This window comes from Anopheles funestus, chromosome 2RL (assembly GCF_943734845.2).
Source record: "Anopheles funestus chromosome 2RL, idAnoFuneDA-416_04, whole genome shotgun sequence".
Classification (NCBI taxonomy): domain Eukaryota; kingdom Metazoa; phylum Arthropoda; class Insecta; order Diptera; family Culicidae; genus Anopheles; species Anopheles funestus.
The window spans coordinates 75867016-75886552 of NC_064598.1; the positions used below are offsets into that span (position 1 = coordinate 75867016).

A 19537-nucleotide genomic window follows, 5' to 3' on the forward strand; every position below is an offset into this window, starting at 1 on the left:
CGTACATTCAGCAGGCAAGATCTAAAGCAAGTGATCGTAAATCAGTTTTAATCGAGCAATGGTGCTCCGGTAAATCCGGTCGGGTAATTTTAGTCTTAACGGTTCATTTGTTTACGTTACGATTATTCGTTAGTTAAAACTGGTATCTTGCCGGTTCGGTAGAAAGGTGGAAGAAGAAAACGAAAGCGATTGAAGAAAATTTTAAACCTTCAAAGAAAATGTTAAAAAAGCTACAAATTACAAGGAAAAAGTTTATGCTTTGTTTAGCGCCATCTAGTTTACGGTAGCAGGAAGTTTACTACGCACAGTGGATTGTTTTTGTGGATAATTTTAAACTTGTGGTTGAAAATGCACCTTGTTATCCATAACGTTTTTTTCAACAGATGTCTGCTAGAATGCTTGTGAAAAATAACATGCAATATGTATAAGTTTGAACAAGTTTCTTTTAATTATTCATAAATACACTACTAATGGAGACGCCTGGTGCTTTTCATTTAAGGAGACGCCTGGTACTTTTCATTTCAAAGAGTATTTTTATTTATTTCCTCTTTAATAGTACAATGTAATATTAAGATATATTTATTTTACGTTTTTTCTAGTATCTAGTACCTAGTATAAATTCTCTTCCCACTCTGCTATGATGTATTACGTATCTTATAATAATAACGGCAATGCATGCCACGCAGTCTCTACGATAGAGATGAGTAATGGACAATCCTGGCGCATCGTCATTGTTTTCAGCCGTTTAATTTCAACAAGATCAAAAGCAGAACAACGAAATGTAAACAATGTTTCGTAGATAATCAAACGCTTTCCACCCCCGCTCCCCGCAAAAATATTTCACCCACCCGCACACGACGATGGTTGGTATTTGTATTCATTTCGTCATTCTTAAAATATAGCACTACGTATTTGAATATCACGGTCCGATTAAGGGGCTGTCCCAATCGTGGATTTAGACGAATGAAAAAAAAACAGGGAAACTGGTCCAAGGGTATCGTCATCATCGGTGTCCCGCCACGTCGCGCCACGTGTAAAAACATCAAGCATAGCTGACCCGAAACGGGGGGTGGGAACATTCGGGCCTACGAGTTCATCGTCGTAACGGGTTTTTCTGATTCATTCACGCCCGGCCTCGATTATGGTAGTACAATCAAAACAAACGGCTACCCTGCGATCGTCCCATACCGCACCGTGTACACACTCTCATCAATGGGACGGGTTATTTATGGTCCTTATTCACTACCGGTTGGAGTAATTCCGATCGAACACGGGGGCCGGATGTGGGCGCACACGTTGCGTTATAGACACGGGCCCCAAGTAGGTGGGTGCGGTGGGCTGTGCTGAAGCAAAAATAACAATCGCATCCTGCAAATGGAACGTCCGCGCACCATGCTCAAGGGATCACTAGCGTACTCTATTTGCTCAGCTGCATCTGGTTTTTCGGTGCGCGCTACGCAATGTGCCGCCATCGTTAGCACTTAGCGCGTGTCATTAGCCGGCTTATGGTCAAACAAATGGACTCGGTCGGTACACGCCCGAGCTCGGAATCCGTTTCACGCACGTCCCTCTCACAGTATGCGACATTCTCCTTCGCCCGAACCACCGCTACCGGTGCGCGATCGTCGAGAATATTCCACAATCTTCCAGTAGCTGTTCTGTGCGGTCAGTGAACGTTCACTGCCGGTTAGGTGTAAAATTTCCTGACTATTGTAGAAATCGTACTGCGACTCTTCGCACGGGATCTGCGAATACAGCACTGCACCACTGGCGTAGTTCTGCACGCGAAAAAACTCACAACCCACTACCGGGATTAACTTCCAGCGAAACTTTGCATTCGAAAGGCTTTCCGATTTGGACGCAATGATTGGAAGCCCGGTACCACTCTCGCCAAGAAACCCGTTGATAGCGCAGGCACGAATTCGGAAACAGCTACCCTCCTCAAGCGGTTCAAACTCGATCCGATTTTTGTCGGCAATATAGCGTGAAAATCCCACATCCTTCCCAATGGCACTGAATTTAAGCAAGATGCGCGATTCGTGGCGGGAAATTGTAACCGTGTTCCAGAGGATGGTAACCACCACCGCCGGAAGACTCGCCTTTAGACGTTCCAAATCGCCACGAAGACTTGCAGTCGCAAAACCCGTCTCCTGCATGGTCTGTTTGATGCGATAGGCAAGCAGAAATATTTCCGGCTGGAACAAATGTTCGTAATGCTCCATCTGCGCGTACAGCACACGGTAGCTGATGATGTCATGATCGATGCACGACAAGTGTGCCACAAACTGTAGAATGTTCTGAAGATACCGCACATCACCTTCGTACGCACGCTTGAGCAGTTCGATCAGGATCTCCTCGGCAATATGATGGAACAGTTTGGCTAGCGCAATTGTCGCTTGTGGTTTGGTTTGGATGAGCCGCACCGTACGCTGGATGCAATCGATCAGCTGCGATCGGACGCATTCTAACCGTTCCCGGAAAACATCTTTCATTCTTGATGCAATTGATAGTTCGGGTGGTTCTTGGAGTGAATCCACCACAAACCCGTACAGTAGCAAGCTGAGTGGATGTTCGAATAAATCGCTCGATTGTTGTATCTGGTGCAGCAAGTATTCGCACCCGGCCACAAACGTTTCGGAAGAGTTTGCTTTGTTAAGCTTCCGATAGCCGGTGAGAAATAGTAGCACCTTCAGCAGATTCTTCATGTCCTGCTCGAAAACCGCCTCGATGATGAGTGGCAGCTGCTGTAGTCCATTCTCAAATGAACAGTATTCGTCGTACACCTTGTCATAGTTCTCACACCGAATGTGTCCGATGCAGAGTTCCAGCTTGTGCTGGTTGCGCTGGTTCCGAAAGATACGTATTTCACGCATCGTACGATCGAGTACACGCTGCATAGCAAGCAGGGCCGGTTCGTACTTGATCGCATCGGCCAGAAAGTACAGACACTTGCTGTCACCCTGCGCCTCGATCTGTTTGTCCAGCTCGAACACACGACCACCGCGCTTGTTAAGCTGCGCGTACAAATCCTTGTTGACGAGATAAATCTTGCGGAACTGGGCGAAAAGGTACTGTACCGAGCCGCGCAGTTCCTCGATCTGATACTTGCGCTCGTCGATCGCATTGATCCACTGGAGCTCGAACGAGAGTGAGCGACCATTTTCGCCCAGCCGGGAGACGCCTGACAGTTGGCGTATTAGCAGCAACATCCGCTCTATGGTGCTATAGATGCTGTCCAGGTCGTAGAAGGTATCGATACGTTCCACCGTCATGGTTGTTGTTAAGTGAGGGAGGGATCCTGAAACGATAAAATTGATTTGTAAGGTGATATATTTGGTATATACTGCGGAAAATCAATGAGCATGGTAGATTCTTCAAAAAATGATCAACGAAATTTGGCCTTGTCCATCTAAAATTGTAAGAGTTTTAAGAAATCGTAAATTGTAGAGTGCTTCCAAGGGCTATTCATTAGTACAAATTTCCTCAATTTTAATTCAATAGTTCAACATTGACCTAGAATTCCTTTTTCTTCAATTTATTCGTATCGGAGATAATGTAGACTTCATTAACGAATGTCATTTCGTGATCAATATGACGCAAAACGAGGAACAGCCTTGGCTCTAAACGAGCTGGAAAGGCTCTAAACGAGATGGAAACGGCATGGAGACAGAATACTAGTTGACGACGACGACTTTAAAGTTGGAGAGGAGTTCTACCTTAGTACGATCATTGCTTCTGATAACAACGATATCGAACGCTGAAAGTTCCTGTAATCCTTTAGAGCAGGGGACTCCGAACTATGGCCCTCCTGAGAGATTCAGAGATTGGCCCCCAGTTTTGAGACCCCTGCTTTAAAGATACGAATCCTATACTATGCTGACGAAGGTCACCAATGTCCTTTCAGTAGTTTACCATTTTGGAACAACGAAAACTCAAGTCTATCCTTATCAAATTTCCTGAGGATGGCGTGTGGAGAAGAAAAATATTCGATTGAGTTTTCTTGAAGTATCAGATTGAGGGAAAAAAGAGATCGGACTCGTTCATTGGTGAAGCTAAACTTGCCAAATATCAGATGTTCTCACTACAGACCGAATATCTTGGAGATGAATTAGCATATTCATGTCATCACAACTTGATACAACACTCCATCCATCTTCGAAGCATTACTTAATCACACCGTTCCAACCAAAAAAGGCAAAAGGCGAAGTTTTAACGCCGTAACCCACTCGAATGGTGCCAAAGTGTTCACAGCTAATTTCATACCTCGTAAAGGCGCGATCTTGCCCGAACGCCTGTACGTGACGTTTTGCCGTAGGTCCGTTCCATCTTTCCGGGCCATTTGGATCGCATCAATCAGTGCCTTTGCGATGTTGTTGGCCCGCCATCCTATACCTATAAATAATACTTCGACGGAACGGAATGTAAACGAAACAGCAGCATTCGGTCGCATTCATGCTGTTCCACCTAGACATGCTTCTACTCATGCGGCCGTTGACCAACAGTGCTGTGGCGGTTGCCGTTCTGAAGAGAGATGTTTCTGTTACTTCTACGCATATCTTTTTCACCAAAGGTTTGAGCTATAAAAACATTCTTTCGAAGGGCTGTTGTAAGCGGTTGGTAATCTTTTTTACGTCTTTCAACTACACATAATTTCACAAACTGACACACGGAACTGGAATGTTAATGACAACCCAAGGAAAGCAACTCGAGTATGTACATCTCATCCATACCACAGATTTCAATCCTTTTCTTCCACACCGTAACCACCGTGTTGCAAAACGAGCGACCAAACACATAACTCTTGTTATGTGACACTTTGACGGCGTTTACAGGCACGAAACACAGAAAAAAGAATTAGCTCAAGGTTTTCTTTCGGCTTGTTTCAAAAAGAAATTGTTGTTCGCCCATCTTTCTCACTCACAAACGCTAAAAAGCGTGATCTTGACGCTCGCGGGAAAGCATGATCACGCAAATTTCGTGCCTTTATGTTCCGATCGCTTTTGATCAGTGAAGGCGTTTCGGAACACCACACTCAGGATTGGCCATTTAATTAGCTTCCACCATGCCGTGGTACGTGTAGGTGAAGGGAATTTAATCGCTGGAATAACGTGATCGCGAATATAAACACATCATTAAACTCGATCACTGTTTATCGGATGTTTTGAACGCATAAACTGGCTCGGAAACCTTCAGAACCGAGAATGGCACAACGTGGCGTTAACACTGTGAAATGATTTTGTTTGCGTTCGTCCGATCAAGGAAACATTGAAATTGACCAGCGTAGGCAAGTAGCAAAAAACGGTCAAAACAAGCTGAAGAAAGGCACTGGAGATGGTGTATTGAAGAAACGGGAACGTGTTTACATCTTACCCGTTGCATTGAAGATACAACGGAAAGTGGGTAGATGTGGCTTAGAGTTATCTATCTTTCCCGGGACTTTCCATTGTTGATGGACGGGAAAAGGTTGGTGTGGCAGATCGATACAAAACATTCCTTTCCCTTGAGCAAATCCGTACTGCTGTACGCAAGATCTCGATCGCACTATTAAGCATCTTCGGCACGTAAATAAGCTCATATTGACTCACCTTACGAATGGCGCTAATCCCGGACACGGCAAAAACTAGGTTGAGACGGAAATGCCCAAACAGCAGCAAATAATAGTTTCGCACTTCTTTTAAAACGGATTTGTTTAGCTACTGATACAACTCATCTCTTTTACAGATTTATGTTTTCATTACAATACTGTTCGCTAATTATCTTAACAGCACAATATTTAACTGGCAGAAAGACGACCGTGCTTCTGTGCAGCAGATTCACAACTGAACCACTTTCACGCCGTGATTCTTTTCCACGTGTGATCAAACATTAGGCGCGTGATCGCGCATGCGTTACTTACATTATTTTCTCTTCTTTTGGTCAGCGCTCTGAGCTGCGAGTGCAGTTTATACAATTACTATGTTTCGTTAGGGAATTGCTGAACAATTTATTAAGCAATATAACGCGTACTAACAATGTTTCAAATGCTATAAAAGAACAAATGTGTTGATTAACTTTTCTACTCTTTAAAAGAAACACTATGTGTTTGTTTGTTTTTTTGTTTTGTCCGTTACGCTACTAGAGGGCAAGTCCCATAATTGTAAACGATAGCTGAATAAATTCCGTACAGGAACCGGGTACTTTCTAATCAGGCACTATTCTATCGCTTTGCGTCGTTGTTTGTTTGTGGACAACCTAAAATGTCTTTATGGGCTAAGATCGATGCAATTTCACCTTTAAAACCCCTTTCACACAACTGGGTCACATTCAAATTAGCTTGATTTACTTGATCTGATTTCCAGACGGGTTCATTAATTGAAAGCTTTAATTAAACTTAACAAAAACGATAACAGACCCAATGCATCGTACAGGTGTACCGTAGCGACTTTAAGGGCTTTATGAAGTCAACAAAAAATTAAAGTAAAATAAATGTTTCTCTACACAATTATCTTTCAAACATTACCAGTGTTGGACCGTTAGTAATAATGTATTGTATTGAACACGCTTGCATCCACTGTCGGGTGAAATTAAATCAATTTTATGAAAAGTGATGTTAGCATAATCAATAATGCACGAGTATTTCCGCCTGAATATTCGTCTATTATCAATCGTTGTCATAAATCATAAAAAGCCTATTGAGGGCAGTCAAAGGGTTAAAAAAATGCTAAAAAAATACATCCATATGTTTACCCGGTTCCCTCGTGTAAGGCACAAGCTTAACCATCACTCGCGACAGCAGGCGCAGCCGGTTGCGTTGCTGTCGGTCCCATCACAATGATAATCGGCATACGGTTAAACGTGTTGCTATCGATGATGTGTGATGTAATTAATCGTTGCTGTGGGACGGACAATGGAACCGGCTGTTGTTGCTGCAGCTGGTGCTGTTGTTCGATTGTGTTGAGCAGTGTTGAACTCGCGCCCTGCTGTGTTACGGTGGCATTTGCAATGCTTTGCGATGTACCCTGCACCAGGGCAACTTTTAAGGAACTGTTAGTGCGCGTCACATTACAGTTGCGGTGAGCGTGCTGCAATTCGGCAAGCTGTGTACGCAGTCGAAGATTTTCCTCTTCAAGCTGGATGTTGCGCTGAAGCTGCTGATCTTGACTTTTCTTTACGCGCATTCTACAAAAAGGGTAGGAAAAGGAAAATAATAATTAAGCGACATTTGTGATACATCGATCTCTTTGACTTACCTGTAGCGTTTAGCGGCCGCTTTCCATCGTTCGTGCTTTAAAATTGCTTGCTCGTCCGTTGGTTTAGTGAGATCGATCGGTTTCGTGGGTGTGATGGACGTTTCACCTTTTACCTCCCCGTGCTTTGCACGTTTCTTGGCCGACGAGCTCTCCTTCGGTCCCTGTGTCGTTTCCCGCACTTTAGCTAAGTGTTCCTTTAGCTTTTCCTTCACAAGAACCGTTCCTTCCGCAGGTTGCTTTGTATCCGAAGTGTCGGACGGAATGATGATGAGTGGAATCGGTTCGCTTGTGTGCGATATGTGTTGTACGGACGGCTTCGGTAGTATGTCCACCACGGAAGGCGTTTTACGCTTGGTGGGTGTCTTTTTAGAGCTTCTTTGCTCAGCGTTGGTTCTGCTAGTAACAGCAATTGCTTGCTCTAGCTGCTGTTGCTTAGTTCGCAAGGATGCACCACTGGGTTTGATTTTTTGCCGTTGCTTAGCAGCAACATTCTCGTTACCAAGGAGATCAATAGACGATCGATCGATACCACTCGGGAATATGTGCGGTGTATGAAGTGTTTCCCCTTCTGCAGCTCGACAGCAGGGCACCGTGTGTGTAGTTGCCAATGGTGTCTGGTCACCGGTTAACGAAGAACCACTGCTCCCGCCCGATTCGACAGCTCTGCGAAACGTTTCATCAAACGGGTTCACCTTCTGCAGATCCTCGAACAAACCAACCTCTTCACATTTACCAATCAATCGCGTCGGGGTGGGTGTTTGGTCAGCGAAGATGACCCCAGGACCCTTCTGCGGCATCTCTAAGTTTAAGCTCAAGTCGTGCTTTTTCGTGTGCACATTGCAATGCAGCTCGGTGGTAAAGCTCTGCTTGCATCCATCGATTTTGCACTGGAATTCCTCCTTCACTGGAGTATCGGAATGATCTTGTTTCTCGTCCATCGTTGAGTGACGTCGTAGGAAGCTGACTTTTGGGGGATTAGTTTCACGAAAACACAAGGTACAAAATTACATTTAACGACGACTCGGCAGCAGACTGGGCAAGAAATCTTGCCAGCATCTTGCAATACGTCTGAACGAACAGAAGCTATTATATTTTACGGTTTGCAGTGCAGTGTACGTGATAGAAGTGAATGTTATTGGCCCTTTTCTGATGTTCTGGTATTTTTTTCGATGTTGACGTTTTTGTTCGCGTGGGATGTCACTTGATCTTTCAACAGTGGTGGTAGTTTCAATGAGCCAGGAGAATTTTTCCCAAAATATTTATTTTTTAGACGATTTCTTAAATTAAGGGAGGAATATTGCATTACGAGACACAATTTTGGGAGAATGGAAACATTTAATTGAGTAATAATTAAAATTGGTGTGTTTAATAACATTGTAAGCTGTCATGCGCGATGACGGATATCGTCGCCCTGTGTGTTGTGTGTTGATATTTTGAAAATACGTATTGTTTTCCCGGTGCAAACAGTTCCCGCGGGTTTAGTTCCTCTACACAAAATTGGATGGAAGAAATCGAAATTATTTCTCATTCGACTGATACCGTGATCTCAAACATCTGCCATGAGAAAATCGAACGTGTAGCGCTGAAGAACATTTCTTATGATCTTTTTTTTCGAAACTTTATGCAACCGAACCGTCCCGTTGTTGTGGAAGGAATTGCAACCGATTGGGAATGTTTCCGGCATTGGATTGACCGGACCGTGGTACCACCGAAACTCGACGTAGCGTATTTGAAAGAGATTCTGCCGAATGTTCCTGTACCGGTAGCCGACTGTGCGAAGCAGCATTATAATTCGCACGAGAAAATTGAACTATCGCTGTACGATTTTCTGCGATCTTGGGAGTGCAATGAAACGAACAGTGATGAGCGATTGATGGTAGAAATACAACGCAACCGATATTACCTCAAAGATTGGCACCTTCGTAGTGAACGTCCTGAGTATAGCTTCTATCGTACACCGACCCTCTTCGCGTCCGATTGGCTGAACGAATATCTCGTCGAAAACGGTTCCGACGACTATCGGTTCGTGTACATTGGACCGAAAGGCACGTGGACTGCGTTTCATGCGGACGTCTTTGGATCGTACAGTTGGTCGGTGAACATTTTTGGACAGAAGCGATGGTATCTATTACCTCCCGGCGAGGAACAAAAGCTGCTCGATAGTCTCCGAAATCTACCTTTCAGCGTCACGGAACAAACGCTTCAGGATGCAGGTGTATCGTTTTTCTCCATCCTACAGCAACCGGGAGAAGCAATATTCGTACCGTCCGGATGGTACCATCAGGTGTTAAACGTCGAGGATGCCATATCCGTTAATCATAATTGGTTTAATGGGTGCAACGTTGCGTCGATTTGGAACAATCTTCGGGGGGCCCTTGCGGATGTTCGACGTGAGATTGACGATTGTCGTGATATGGACAACTTTGACGAACACTGTCAGGTGATGCTGAAGGCTAGCTTCGGTATGGATTATGCCGATTTCTTGGCCATCATACAATATGTCTGTGATAAACGCTTGACGAGCCTTAAGGACGGTAAATTGGCAAGGCAGAATGATAATTATGTGCTAGGAAGAAAGCACTCTATTTATGATATAATTATCATCCGAGAACTGCTTGCGGGGATGTTGGAAAACAATTTTTTGATTAGTTATCCTGCCCTTAACGATTTAGCCCTGAATTGTTTGGAACGAATCACATCCGCGCCTATTGATGGTTAAAGATGAACGCATGGTACGATAGTTGTAGTGATAAATTACTCATGATTGTTAAAATATTTATTTTTTTCAATTAGATAAAAGTCCCGCAACCAAATAACTTTTTCAAAAAAAAAACATTGTTTCTATGGCCATAAATTGTATCACATCTTTGGTTTGTTGGAAAGTAGTAAGACACCTTCCTCGTACAATTGCACAAGTTCTTTCGATTCCGTTCCTATTTCGCTCAATATTTCCTCGGCCATTTCCAGCTCACTTCTTTCCTTCGCTGTCGCACCGGAATGGGCCGGCGTGCGGCTTAGTTTTGGTGCCGGTGTAGGGACCAGTACATCATCTTCAGTCCGTTGATAATCGACAAACACGCTGCGTTCACGATTGTGCTCGTACGATTCTACCTCGTCCGGCGTTAACACCGGAAAAACGCAGGCATCTTTTTCGTTGAATATTTCCATCCAATCGGCGCGCGTTTTCGTCTTGAATTTCGCTTCGAAAAGTTCTCGTCGCTTCTCGTCATCTTCAAACTGGGGCAGATCCGCATCCAATCCAAGCCCTTCCAGAAGCAAACGGTAGAATTTGTTTTCTATAGCACCAACGGACAGGAATTTCCCATCCTTCGTTTCATACGTATCGTAAAAATGGGCCCCGCCATCGAGAATATTCTCACCGCGCGCCTTACCCCACACCGGAAGACTTTGCGAACGGAACAGCCAGCTTCCAACGTATGCGGCACCCTCCACCATCGCGTGATCGATAATCTGGCCCTTCCCGGACCGATGTCTTTCGACGATGGCTGCAAGAATGCCGAAGGCACACATCAATCCACCGCCTGCAAAGTCTGCCAGTAAATTGATCGGTGCTGTCGGTTTGTTCGTTTTGCGTCCCAACATCGAAAGCACCCCGGAAAGGGCGACGTAGTTAATGTCGTGTCCAGCACGAATCGCATGCGCACCAGTCTGTCCAAAACCGGTCAACCTGGCGTAAATAAGCCGAGGATTCTCCTGCAGAAGAACGCTGGGTCCTAGACCGAACTTTTCCATCACTCCCGGCCGAAATGGTTCTATCAGTACATCGGATCCGCGGCACAACGAACGGACCAAATCGATCGCTTTCGGTTGTTTCAGGTTTAAGGCAAGCGATCGTTTACCACCCTGCAGTACATCCAGCGAGTTTCGAGGATTCTGGACAACCAAATATCATAGAAATCGTGTTAACGAGAGTCGAGGGGGGGGGTCTATTTCTAGTAACCCCAAACCGTGCCAGCATTTACCATATCAATCCGGGTAACGGTAGCGCCAAAGTCGGCTAACAGCATGCCACAAAACGGTCCCGGGGCCAACCCGACGAACTCGATTACTTTTATTCCCTTGAGAGCCATGTCGTTGACCCTTTTATGTTTACGCGGAAAACCATCGAACACTTTGGCAGTGGAAGGACTGAACTTTGGAACCGTTGTTTTCGTCCGGAAATTATCAGGCAGTGGTCAAATGAACTCCGCTGAACTGGGAGATAAAATGTCAATTGTACCTTCTCCTTTCCTTCTCTTTGAGGCTCATTCGACTGTGTAAAATTTGTAGCGGTTAAATTATTATGCTCAAAGATAGTATTAATACATAATAATCATAGTAAGAAAAACAGAAAACAATATCTGGTGTGCAGAAGAATTTGAATTGTTTTTCTTTGTGGTGCTATGTCAAGGTCCCTTTAGGAGACCAGGTCGAATATTAGCGACTTTTGCCAAAATTCTTCTTCAGATATTTTGACATAAGCGGGTGGGGGTCTTAGGTTTACAACACTGGTTTTAAGTGTATAGTCAATGTGTCATAATGCATAATAAAATGTTTATGGTAAAATATCCCTATTACTTAAATAATTGGTACGAAAATGTTATTATTTTATCTACGTAAAATTAGTTTGAAGCATGCAAATATTTAAACATGGATTTTAACTTCTCTCTCACTCTTTTTGCCTTACAGTCCTCTAGGGCCAGCCAGCCATTTCTGACTTACTATACTTATTTTTGTTTTATAATCGGATAATCAATCCTTGCTACGGTTCCGATGGGATTTAACCTTATTTTACTTTAATTGATGCATGCACAGGAGGTACAGTAGAAAGCTTCTTTTGCAGATGGGGTGTTACGCTATAGCTGAATACGTGATGCCGTATATGGCATTTATAGGTTTACATGTTTGGAGCTTTCAAGAATAACTTTAACAAGATCAACCATATCGAACGTACCCTCCAGCCACCTTATCCCTTAAACATTTTTATCTAAAATGCAAATACCGTTGCAATTTTAACAGTCGGTGTATCTTTGCTTAGGTATATGTTATGCTGTCAAACGCCCCCACCCTTGTCAAACGATGTCTTCTTGTTTTACGTCTTCTTGAATGTCAAAATGCTCTACATTCCACCACCTGGTCTTTTTAAATAGCCTTGTGCTATGTCCCCGAAACGTCATTTGAAAGTCACGGCGTGTTGTCCAGCACGCTACACCACTGTGCAACAACGGTAGTGTGCGTGAAACATAACACGCATACGCATTCACACACACTCACACAAGTATGTACAAAAATTCCACAGCGCGTTGATTGTTTCGGGGCAGATTTGTTCGTCGTCCTAATTTTCATTTTATTATTATTTACTTTAGTTGCGTTTCATTTTAGTTTAATTTGTTCGGACCCGTTTTTACTATGTTGTAGTGGCTCGTAGGTAGTGAAGTGCGTTTCGTTTCGTTGCTATTTTAGCCGTAGGATTGAGTTTTTGTTCGTGCGTTATAACAAAGTGGCTTCTTCTTCGCTGGCCCATCATCAGCACGTCAAAGCAGAGCAGTTAAAGTGCTGACCTCGCTTGTGGGACGCAAACCACGGGTACGGGAAGGTGTCGATCGGTGTAGCGCGAGTGAGACGGATCATAAACGTTGTAATAACTGGTGAAGAAAGCGAAGCGGAACGGGAAACTTGCGAATGCAAATAAATTTCCGTACATAATAGCCAGTGAACGGGTTGTGCATCGCCAGCAGGGCGTTTTTCCCTCTTCTTTTCGAGTGGCTCCAAAGGCGCCACAGTGCAACGGAACATACGGCCCACTCTCCCTTTTTTGGCACGGCAAGGCAGCAGCATACGACAAGGATTCGCGACAAAAGAAGAAAACGCGCCCCTTTTTGAGTCATATAAAGGGGAGAAATTTTCGATCCCCCTAAAACCCGCCACAAAGTGACAGCAGCAAAAGAGCAGGGCAAGAATAGCAAACGATGAAATGCAACGGTTCGCAGCACAGCAGGCTACGGAAGATCGCGATGTTACGGTATAAAATATGAAACCAACAGCGAAAAAAAAAATTAACCGCTTTTCTGCACGCATAGCATAATTGGTAATGTGTTTAAATTTTGTATTTTAGGGCACCGAACGTGTGAAGTTCATGTTGTGAAAAATGAATCGTTTCGTGCATAGTGGCGGAATCCGTGCCTTATCGACTGTTGGCACCAACGAGGTAGCACCCCGAAATGGTGGGAATGTTCGAATGAAAAACATGTATGATTCAACAACGACGATGAGTGTACGAGTGCAGTTGCCGCAAGGCTTCACGCAACCGATGCGCTCGGTTTGATGAGCGTCGCGCTGTTGGGATGATGGATTGAATGCGCAAATGAATGATTCACGATCGACTTTAAAGCAACGAACGAACGAATACAAGTGGTTCGCCAGATAGTGGAATAGAGACAACCGTAGCAGTTGTGCCTCTTCAGTAAAATACAACAGGAAGGAAAAAAAGCAACATATATTACTAGAGCAAGGTTTGCAGCGGTTATCATCGAATTAGGTCCGAGAGACTTATCGGTGATAAAGCCTGTAGACGCGCTCGTTGGTTGACGAGTGTGCGGTAAAAAGGATGGGTGATGCGAAGGTAAAACAGCAGCCCTTTTTCGGGAATCAAGCCCATCATCATCACCATCATCATCACGCCACTCACGAATCGTCTTCCGGTACAACATCGAAATCTAACGGCATAGCAACATCATCCGCAACCATGGCAACGGTAGTTATGGATGCAAAGCATGCCACAGGTGGGCTGATGCCTGCCAGTCCTCAACAACAAACCGGAAAGGATACAATGACCGGTAACAACGGTACACCTGTTGCAGGGAAGGACAAAAGTCCTGCCAGCCTAAAGTATGAGCAACTGAAGCTTCGCAAGCAAGAGCTAGAAAAGCGACTGAATGAAAAATATAGCCAACTGCAGCAAATAAAGCGCGAAGAAGCGCAACTGATTGGTATGTATCCGAGCGATTTTAGCTGCGGCATCGGCCCCTCCAGTTCTTCCGATGGGGTGAATGGAACGTCTGGAACGGGTAGTGGCGGAGCGGGAACTGGCAATGGGACTGCGCCAACGTTGAGACGCAAAATCGGTACCAGCTTTAAGCTGCCGGAAAATCTGCTTAACAACAAAGAAGATGACATCAACAAACTGCTGCTGGAGAAGCAGATACAGCAGCAAATTTCCGAAGCCTCCTTAAGGTTGGCGAACGATACCGGGCAGCCGAAATCGGTGCGCCGAACGCATAAACAAAATTATGAAATGGCACAGCAGAAGCTGCTAGCGATTAATCAGAATTTAAGCGTACTCAAGAAGCGACAACAGCAAAAAGAGCAACAGCAGCAGCAACAGCAATTGAAGGATCAGCAAGCACAGCAAGCCAACGATCACCGGCCTACCTCAAGGGACGATATCGATCTGCACAAAACGGCTCAGGTGAATCGCTTCCGATCGAACAGCAACAGCAGCAGCATGTTGATGCATCTTTCTGAACGGCGTAACTCGGTCAAATCAAACACCTCCTCGAATGCGTCGGGTAGCATTACGGGGCATCATATGATGCAGCAGCAGCAGCACCACCAGCACCACCAACAGATGCTACAGGTACAAATCCCCGGAGGTCATTATCATCTTTCGCCACAACAGCAGCAACAGCACCAGAGTCAACAAATTTCACCCTACTCGATCCACAGCGGTATTATACCGTCCGGTTCGCAGAGCATGACATCGGCTGCCTCGGCAGCAATGATTTCCCAGCTTAGCATGTTACGGCACCGTGCCCGAACGGATAGCTTCCCGGGTATTGCGACAAACTACGATTCCGCCTCGGCTGGTTCCGGCACGACGGAACAAAGCTTAAAAATGTCTCCACTGAGCGGTAGCGGAAGTATTGCGAGCGGTGGCAGCAATATGCAGCAAGCGTCCACCCACGGCCTTCATCATCTGCACCCGCACCATCATCATCATTACCAGATCGGGCCGGGACCGGCGAGAATGAACAGACTGATACAGCAGCAAATGGGGATGAATTATAGTCCACCGGCTCCCAGTGGAAGTAGCACCACCACGCCCGGTTACGTTCTTTCCCCCACCTCGGTTGGTGTATCGCCGGGCGGAAGCGGCACCGGCCAAGCGTTCGTTTACGATGCGAAAGTGATCTCAAGGTTGCAAGGTGGCGGTACAGGCGTTAACAACAATCCTCGCTCACCACAAGCAACGTCGTCGTCTTACGGTCACGCAATAAATGATCAGAACTATTGTCCCAATACGATGGCAGCCGTGGGTCAAAGTGTAACGTCGGCTGTTGGTACTGGTTATGACTATGGAGCAGCCCATGACCCAACCGCGTCCACTGTTCCCGCCGGTCTTGGGGGATACTGGATGACGCTAGAGAATGGCGAAAAAATATGGTGCTCCGTCGACAATCGTCAATTTTCAAGCCTTGACCGTAAGCAACAAAGTGCAAGTGGATCAACCGGTGGTGGCAGTATGAAGCTTTCGCGAACGAGTACCAAACTGAACGGAGGCAGCTCCAAACCATCGGGCCAGTTCGGTGCAGTTACACCGGCAGTGAAATCGTCCTCCCTGGGCAACTTCCAAGAGTACATCGGCAAATCGTCGTCGCTGGATGACAACGACAACATGATGTCTGTGCAACCAGATGCCATTTCGGTGACGTCCGGTTCGAGTGAGCATAAAAAGCGTGAGAAAGTGTGGCGCGAAACTTCGCTTGACAGTCCGGTGGTAAAACATAAAGCATTGCCACCGGTGCCACCTTCACTGTCGGGCCAAGGTCAAATGTCACCTTCGTCCATCGGTAGCGGGCACATGATTGTTTCACCACACGGCGGAATGGTACCGCAGTCACCTCCGTACATCCCACCGATGAGCAGCAATCCTTCCACGGCTCCATTGCACATTAACACGAATGTTTCCGCTTACGGTGGGCCATGTTCGCCTTTGCTACTTTCGCCACAGCAGATGCGTTACTATCAGCAACGTCAGCAGCAGCTGCTGGAACAACAAAGACAAAGAATTAAGCAGCAACAACACCAGCAGCAACAGCAACAACTATTTCACATTTCTTCAAAGCAACAAGAATCCGTGTCTCCCCGATCACCTATGGGTTCGATAGGTGGTGGAGTATCCGCAACAGACGCAACAGGAGACAACTACAAGACCTATTCTTATCAAGCGCAACAGGAACCGCCCGCTATGCCTCCCTATCAGTTGCGACATCAACATCCGCCACCTCCTCCATTGCCACCACCGAACCAACACCATTACCACCATTCACAGCAGCTGCAGAATAGGCTACAACATCCACCCACGACACCGGCACAACCACAGCATCTGGATCTCTTGCCACCCATTTCCTCCCACCATTCGCCTGCCCTCGGTCATCATCGTGCAATAAGTGCCCAGCTGCAGCCTGATTCCGGCTATTATCCCCATGCGGGACACCTGTCCAACACGCTTTCCTCTCGTCATCCGGATCTGGTCATTTCTCCCACACTGTCCCAAGCTTCTTCCCACACGCTTACGTCCGTTGTGCAGGCGTTACCGGTAATTGGTGGTGCAGAAGAAAATGGGTTTTCTGGCCCATCCTCGCCAACACCTTCATCCGGTAAAATGCAAGCGATCGGAGCAGCACCACCACCATCCGATATACAGATGGAGTCGCCAAAAAACATGACTGTCGTTCAACAAGGAAAGATTATGCCCTACAAGGAGGTGACGAAACCGTTTGAGATGTCCGATTTCTACAAATATTCCACCAAATACCGACAGAAGCAGCAGCAACAGCAGCAGCAGCAGCAGCAGCAGATTCAACAATTGTCACCGTCGGAGGTGAGCAGCCCGGTAGGGAGCGACAGCGATCCGACCGGTGGTGGTGACGGCATACATAAAGGTATCTACCAGCCGCCGAATCGATCCATCTGTCAACCGCTCGTTAATCACTACAACTGAACTCGCGACCGGGTGAAAAATGGGTGAAAAAAAAAACAGTGAAAAGAGAGGCATGCACAATGGCAATTTTTAAAGATTTCAATATTGACCCTGAAAACATATTTATTATGATAAGCATTTGAGGGGCTGTCGTCCCGAAAACAGTAATCGAGGGTGCTGGCAAGAATGTAGCTAAGACTATTTGTACCTGTTGCGTGCGTGTTCCGGGTCGTTTGGTGTGTTTTGCAATACACTTGGGAAAAAAGAGAGATAGGTAAACATTAGCGAGAAGCCCCGATTTATTTGCTGATTGTGGCCAAACTCTCAATGGCTGTTGTAATGTGTGCGGCTTGGATTTTTATGTTCAGTTTGCTACATTCACTTGGTCGTTATCGCAAGCGGCTCTGTTTGTCGATAACAACAACGTTTTCTTCCCTGTAGATAGGGTTCTAAGCTGAGCTTCTGTATCAGACACAATTGGTACAGGTCTGTGCTTTTTCTTTCTTCTTTTCGTACCATGTTTTTGGTGTTTCTTTGTACATTGTTTACTTACGGAAATGGGTGCAATTCTTCTCCACATTTCTTGTATACCTTACAAGACCGTGTAGGACGATGAATAAGTATGATTGGTTTACGGTTCGTTAGAAACGATCTGATGATCATATGTATGAATAGGATTCGGCCGTACGCCAAACACCGTCTCTATCTTAAATCGTTTTCTAAAAATTGTTCATTTTAAGTAAATATCCAACTATGCAAAGATTGGCCACTTTAAAGTTTAAACAGTACTATATTATTGATCTTATTAGTTATTACAATATGATATTCAGCCCGCATGTGAGGGAGCCTAGTTGAGACGAAACGGTTTGATTGTTTGCATCATTCCGATGAGCTTTTAATGGCCACAATGTGGTGTTCGATGCGTACGTTTAAGGTGATGTTTTGCGACGGAAGAAATAGGAAGGTTGATCGATTCCTTATCAGCACGCCCGACGATAAATGAAACTAGAGATTGTTTACGTTTAGTAGAGGTGTGCACGGAGAATTTATTACTGCAACATACCAAAAGGCAAACGAGACGTACATATCTAGACGATATGCTCATACCCCCATTTACGGTTCATGTTTACTTACATGCATCATTCCTCGAGATATATTTAACCAATAATTTTTTGCCTCAAGACTGAAATAGATCAAAAGCCAACATCCGTTGCGTCAAAGCTTATGCCGCCTTATGCCGTTTCCTACATACAAGACTTAGTACCGCATTTCGGATTGATTTTTCCTCCAGTTGGTCGGGTAAATGATACAACGATAATAAGTAATTAAATTCAGCAAAAGACTTGCAGCATTTGACAAAGAGGAGAATAGCAAGAGAATGAGCTAGATATTGATAAATAGATGCCCAGGCAGCACAACTGTATAACTTAACAATAGCCAGCCTAGGCGATTAGCATTAGCAATGTTTGTCCTAATGGGCACTAAGGTTAAATGAAAAAAAAAGCGTGTGGCCTTATGATGCAGAGCTATTATTATGCTCATCCGACAGCTCTGGTGCACTTTATTCGAGGATCAAAGGATAAACTCAGTTATTTAATCAGCAACACTCGTAACTGTACTACTACTACTCATTGCTGCTCTTACTGTTTATCTGTTAGTAACTAGTTAATTAGTTTGTAATCGTTTCGTTAACATTTATCTGCAGCACGTGTTTGACAATTGCGGAGACGCTTGTTAAAATCTTCCATAAGTTAGTAACATAGTAAATATCAAGAAAGGGGTGTGTAGAATTTACGATATGCTCCTAACATTCAGAAGGTGGTATGAACTTACCGCGACTCCCACCATTATTCTGCTGAAATTCATCAAATCATAGTAGAGCTAGTAATCAAGCGTAGGTAAGCCAGAGCGGGTTGCCTAATATACGCTGTAATAGTTAATGTTTGTCTAATAGAATCCAAGCTAAGTCTTAGCTGGTAAGGGAGGTGATAAGCAATGTGAGTAGCGCATATAGATCAATATACGTGGGAAGTCTGTTTTTCTAACCGTTAAGGAATTATACGGCGTGCAGTGGAGTGCGAAATAAAAGAAAATTATTGTACATTTTTTCAGAGTGATCGTTTCTTCTTGTTTTGAGGGAAAGTTATCCAGAAAAATTTATCTACACCTTTGTTGAACCTTTACAGGATGCATGCATGCCTTCAACGTGGTTTGGTCTTAATTTTGTAGCTGTAAGAACGGATTTCATTATGTATATTTAATGGACTATAATCTGCCCACAGACCGGGAACAGGAATACAATATCACATCTGTTTTTTTGCAGGAT

At 44.9% G+C, this 19537-nt stretch overlaps 5 protein-coding genes across 5 annotated transcripts; 2 read left to right on the plus strand and 3 right to left on the minus strand.

The window, feature by feature from the left end:
- Positions 1-510: 510 nt before the first annotated feature.
- Positions 511-5852, minus strand: LOC125763929 (uncharacterized). The gene is made up of 2 exons (XM_049427665.1): positions 5586-5852; positions 511-3298 (listed from the first exon to the last, which is right to left on the minus strand). The coding sequence occupies exon 2, from the start codon at positions 3270-3272 to the stop codon at positions 1572-1574; it is 1701 nt and encodes a 566-aa protein (XP_049283622.1). The 5' UTR covers positions 3273-3298; positions 5586-5852; the 3' UTR covers positions 511-1571.
- A 106-nt stretch (positions 5853-5958) lies between these two features.
- On the minus strand, positions 5959-8481 carry LOC125763942 (cyclic AMP-dependent transcription factor ATF-2). The gene is made up of 2 exons (XM_049427682.1): positions 7230-8481; positions 5959-7158 (listed from the first exon to the last, which is right to left on the minus strand). The coding sequence occupies exons 1-2, from the start codon at positions 8165-8167 to the stop codon at positions 6753-6755; spliced, it is 1344 nt and encodes a 447-aa protein (XP_049283639.1). The 5' UTR covers positions 8168-8481; the 3' UTR covers positions 5959-6752.
- Positions 8482-8598: 117 nt separating this feature from the next.
- Positions 8599-10001, plus strand: LOC125763948 (2-oxoglutarate and iron-dependent oxygenase JMJD4 homolog). Its single transcript, XM_049427691.1, has one exon. The coding sequence runs from the start codon at positions 8731-8733 to the stop codon at positions 9946-9948; it is 1218 nt and encodes a 405-aa protein (XP_049283648.1). The 5' UTR covers positions 8599-8730; the 3' UTR covers positions 9949-10001.
- Positions 9971-11624, minus strand: LOC125763955 (alpha-methylacyl-CoA racemase). Its single transcript, XM_049427698.1, has 2 exons — positions 11213-11624; positions 9971-11123 (listed from the first exon to the last, which is right to left on the minus strand). Exons 1-2 carry the CDS (start codon positions 11318-11320, stop codon positions 10089-10091), a joined length of 1143 nt encoding a protein of 380 aa, XP_049283655.1. The 5' UTR covers positions 11321-11624; the 3' UTR covers positions 9971-10088.
- A 763-nt stretch (positions 11625-12387) lies between these two features.
- On the plus strand, positions 12388-19328 carry LOC125763908 (hormone receptor 4). Its single transcript, XM_049427627.1, has 2 exons — positions 12388-13251; positions 13345-19328. Exon 2 carries the CDS (start codon positions 13837-13839, stop codon positions 17230-17232), a length of 3396 nt encoding a protein of 1131 aa, XP_049283584.1. The 5' UTR covers positions 12388-13251; positions 13345-13836; the 3' UTR covers positions 17233-19328.
- The last annotated feature ends 209 nt before the right edge of the window (positions 19329-19537 follow it).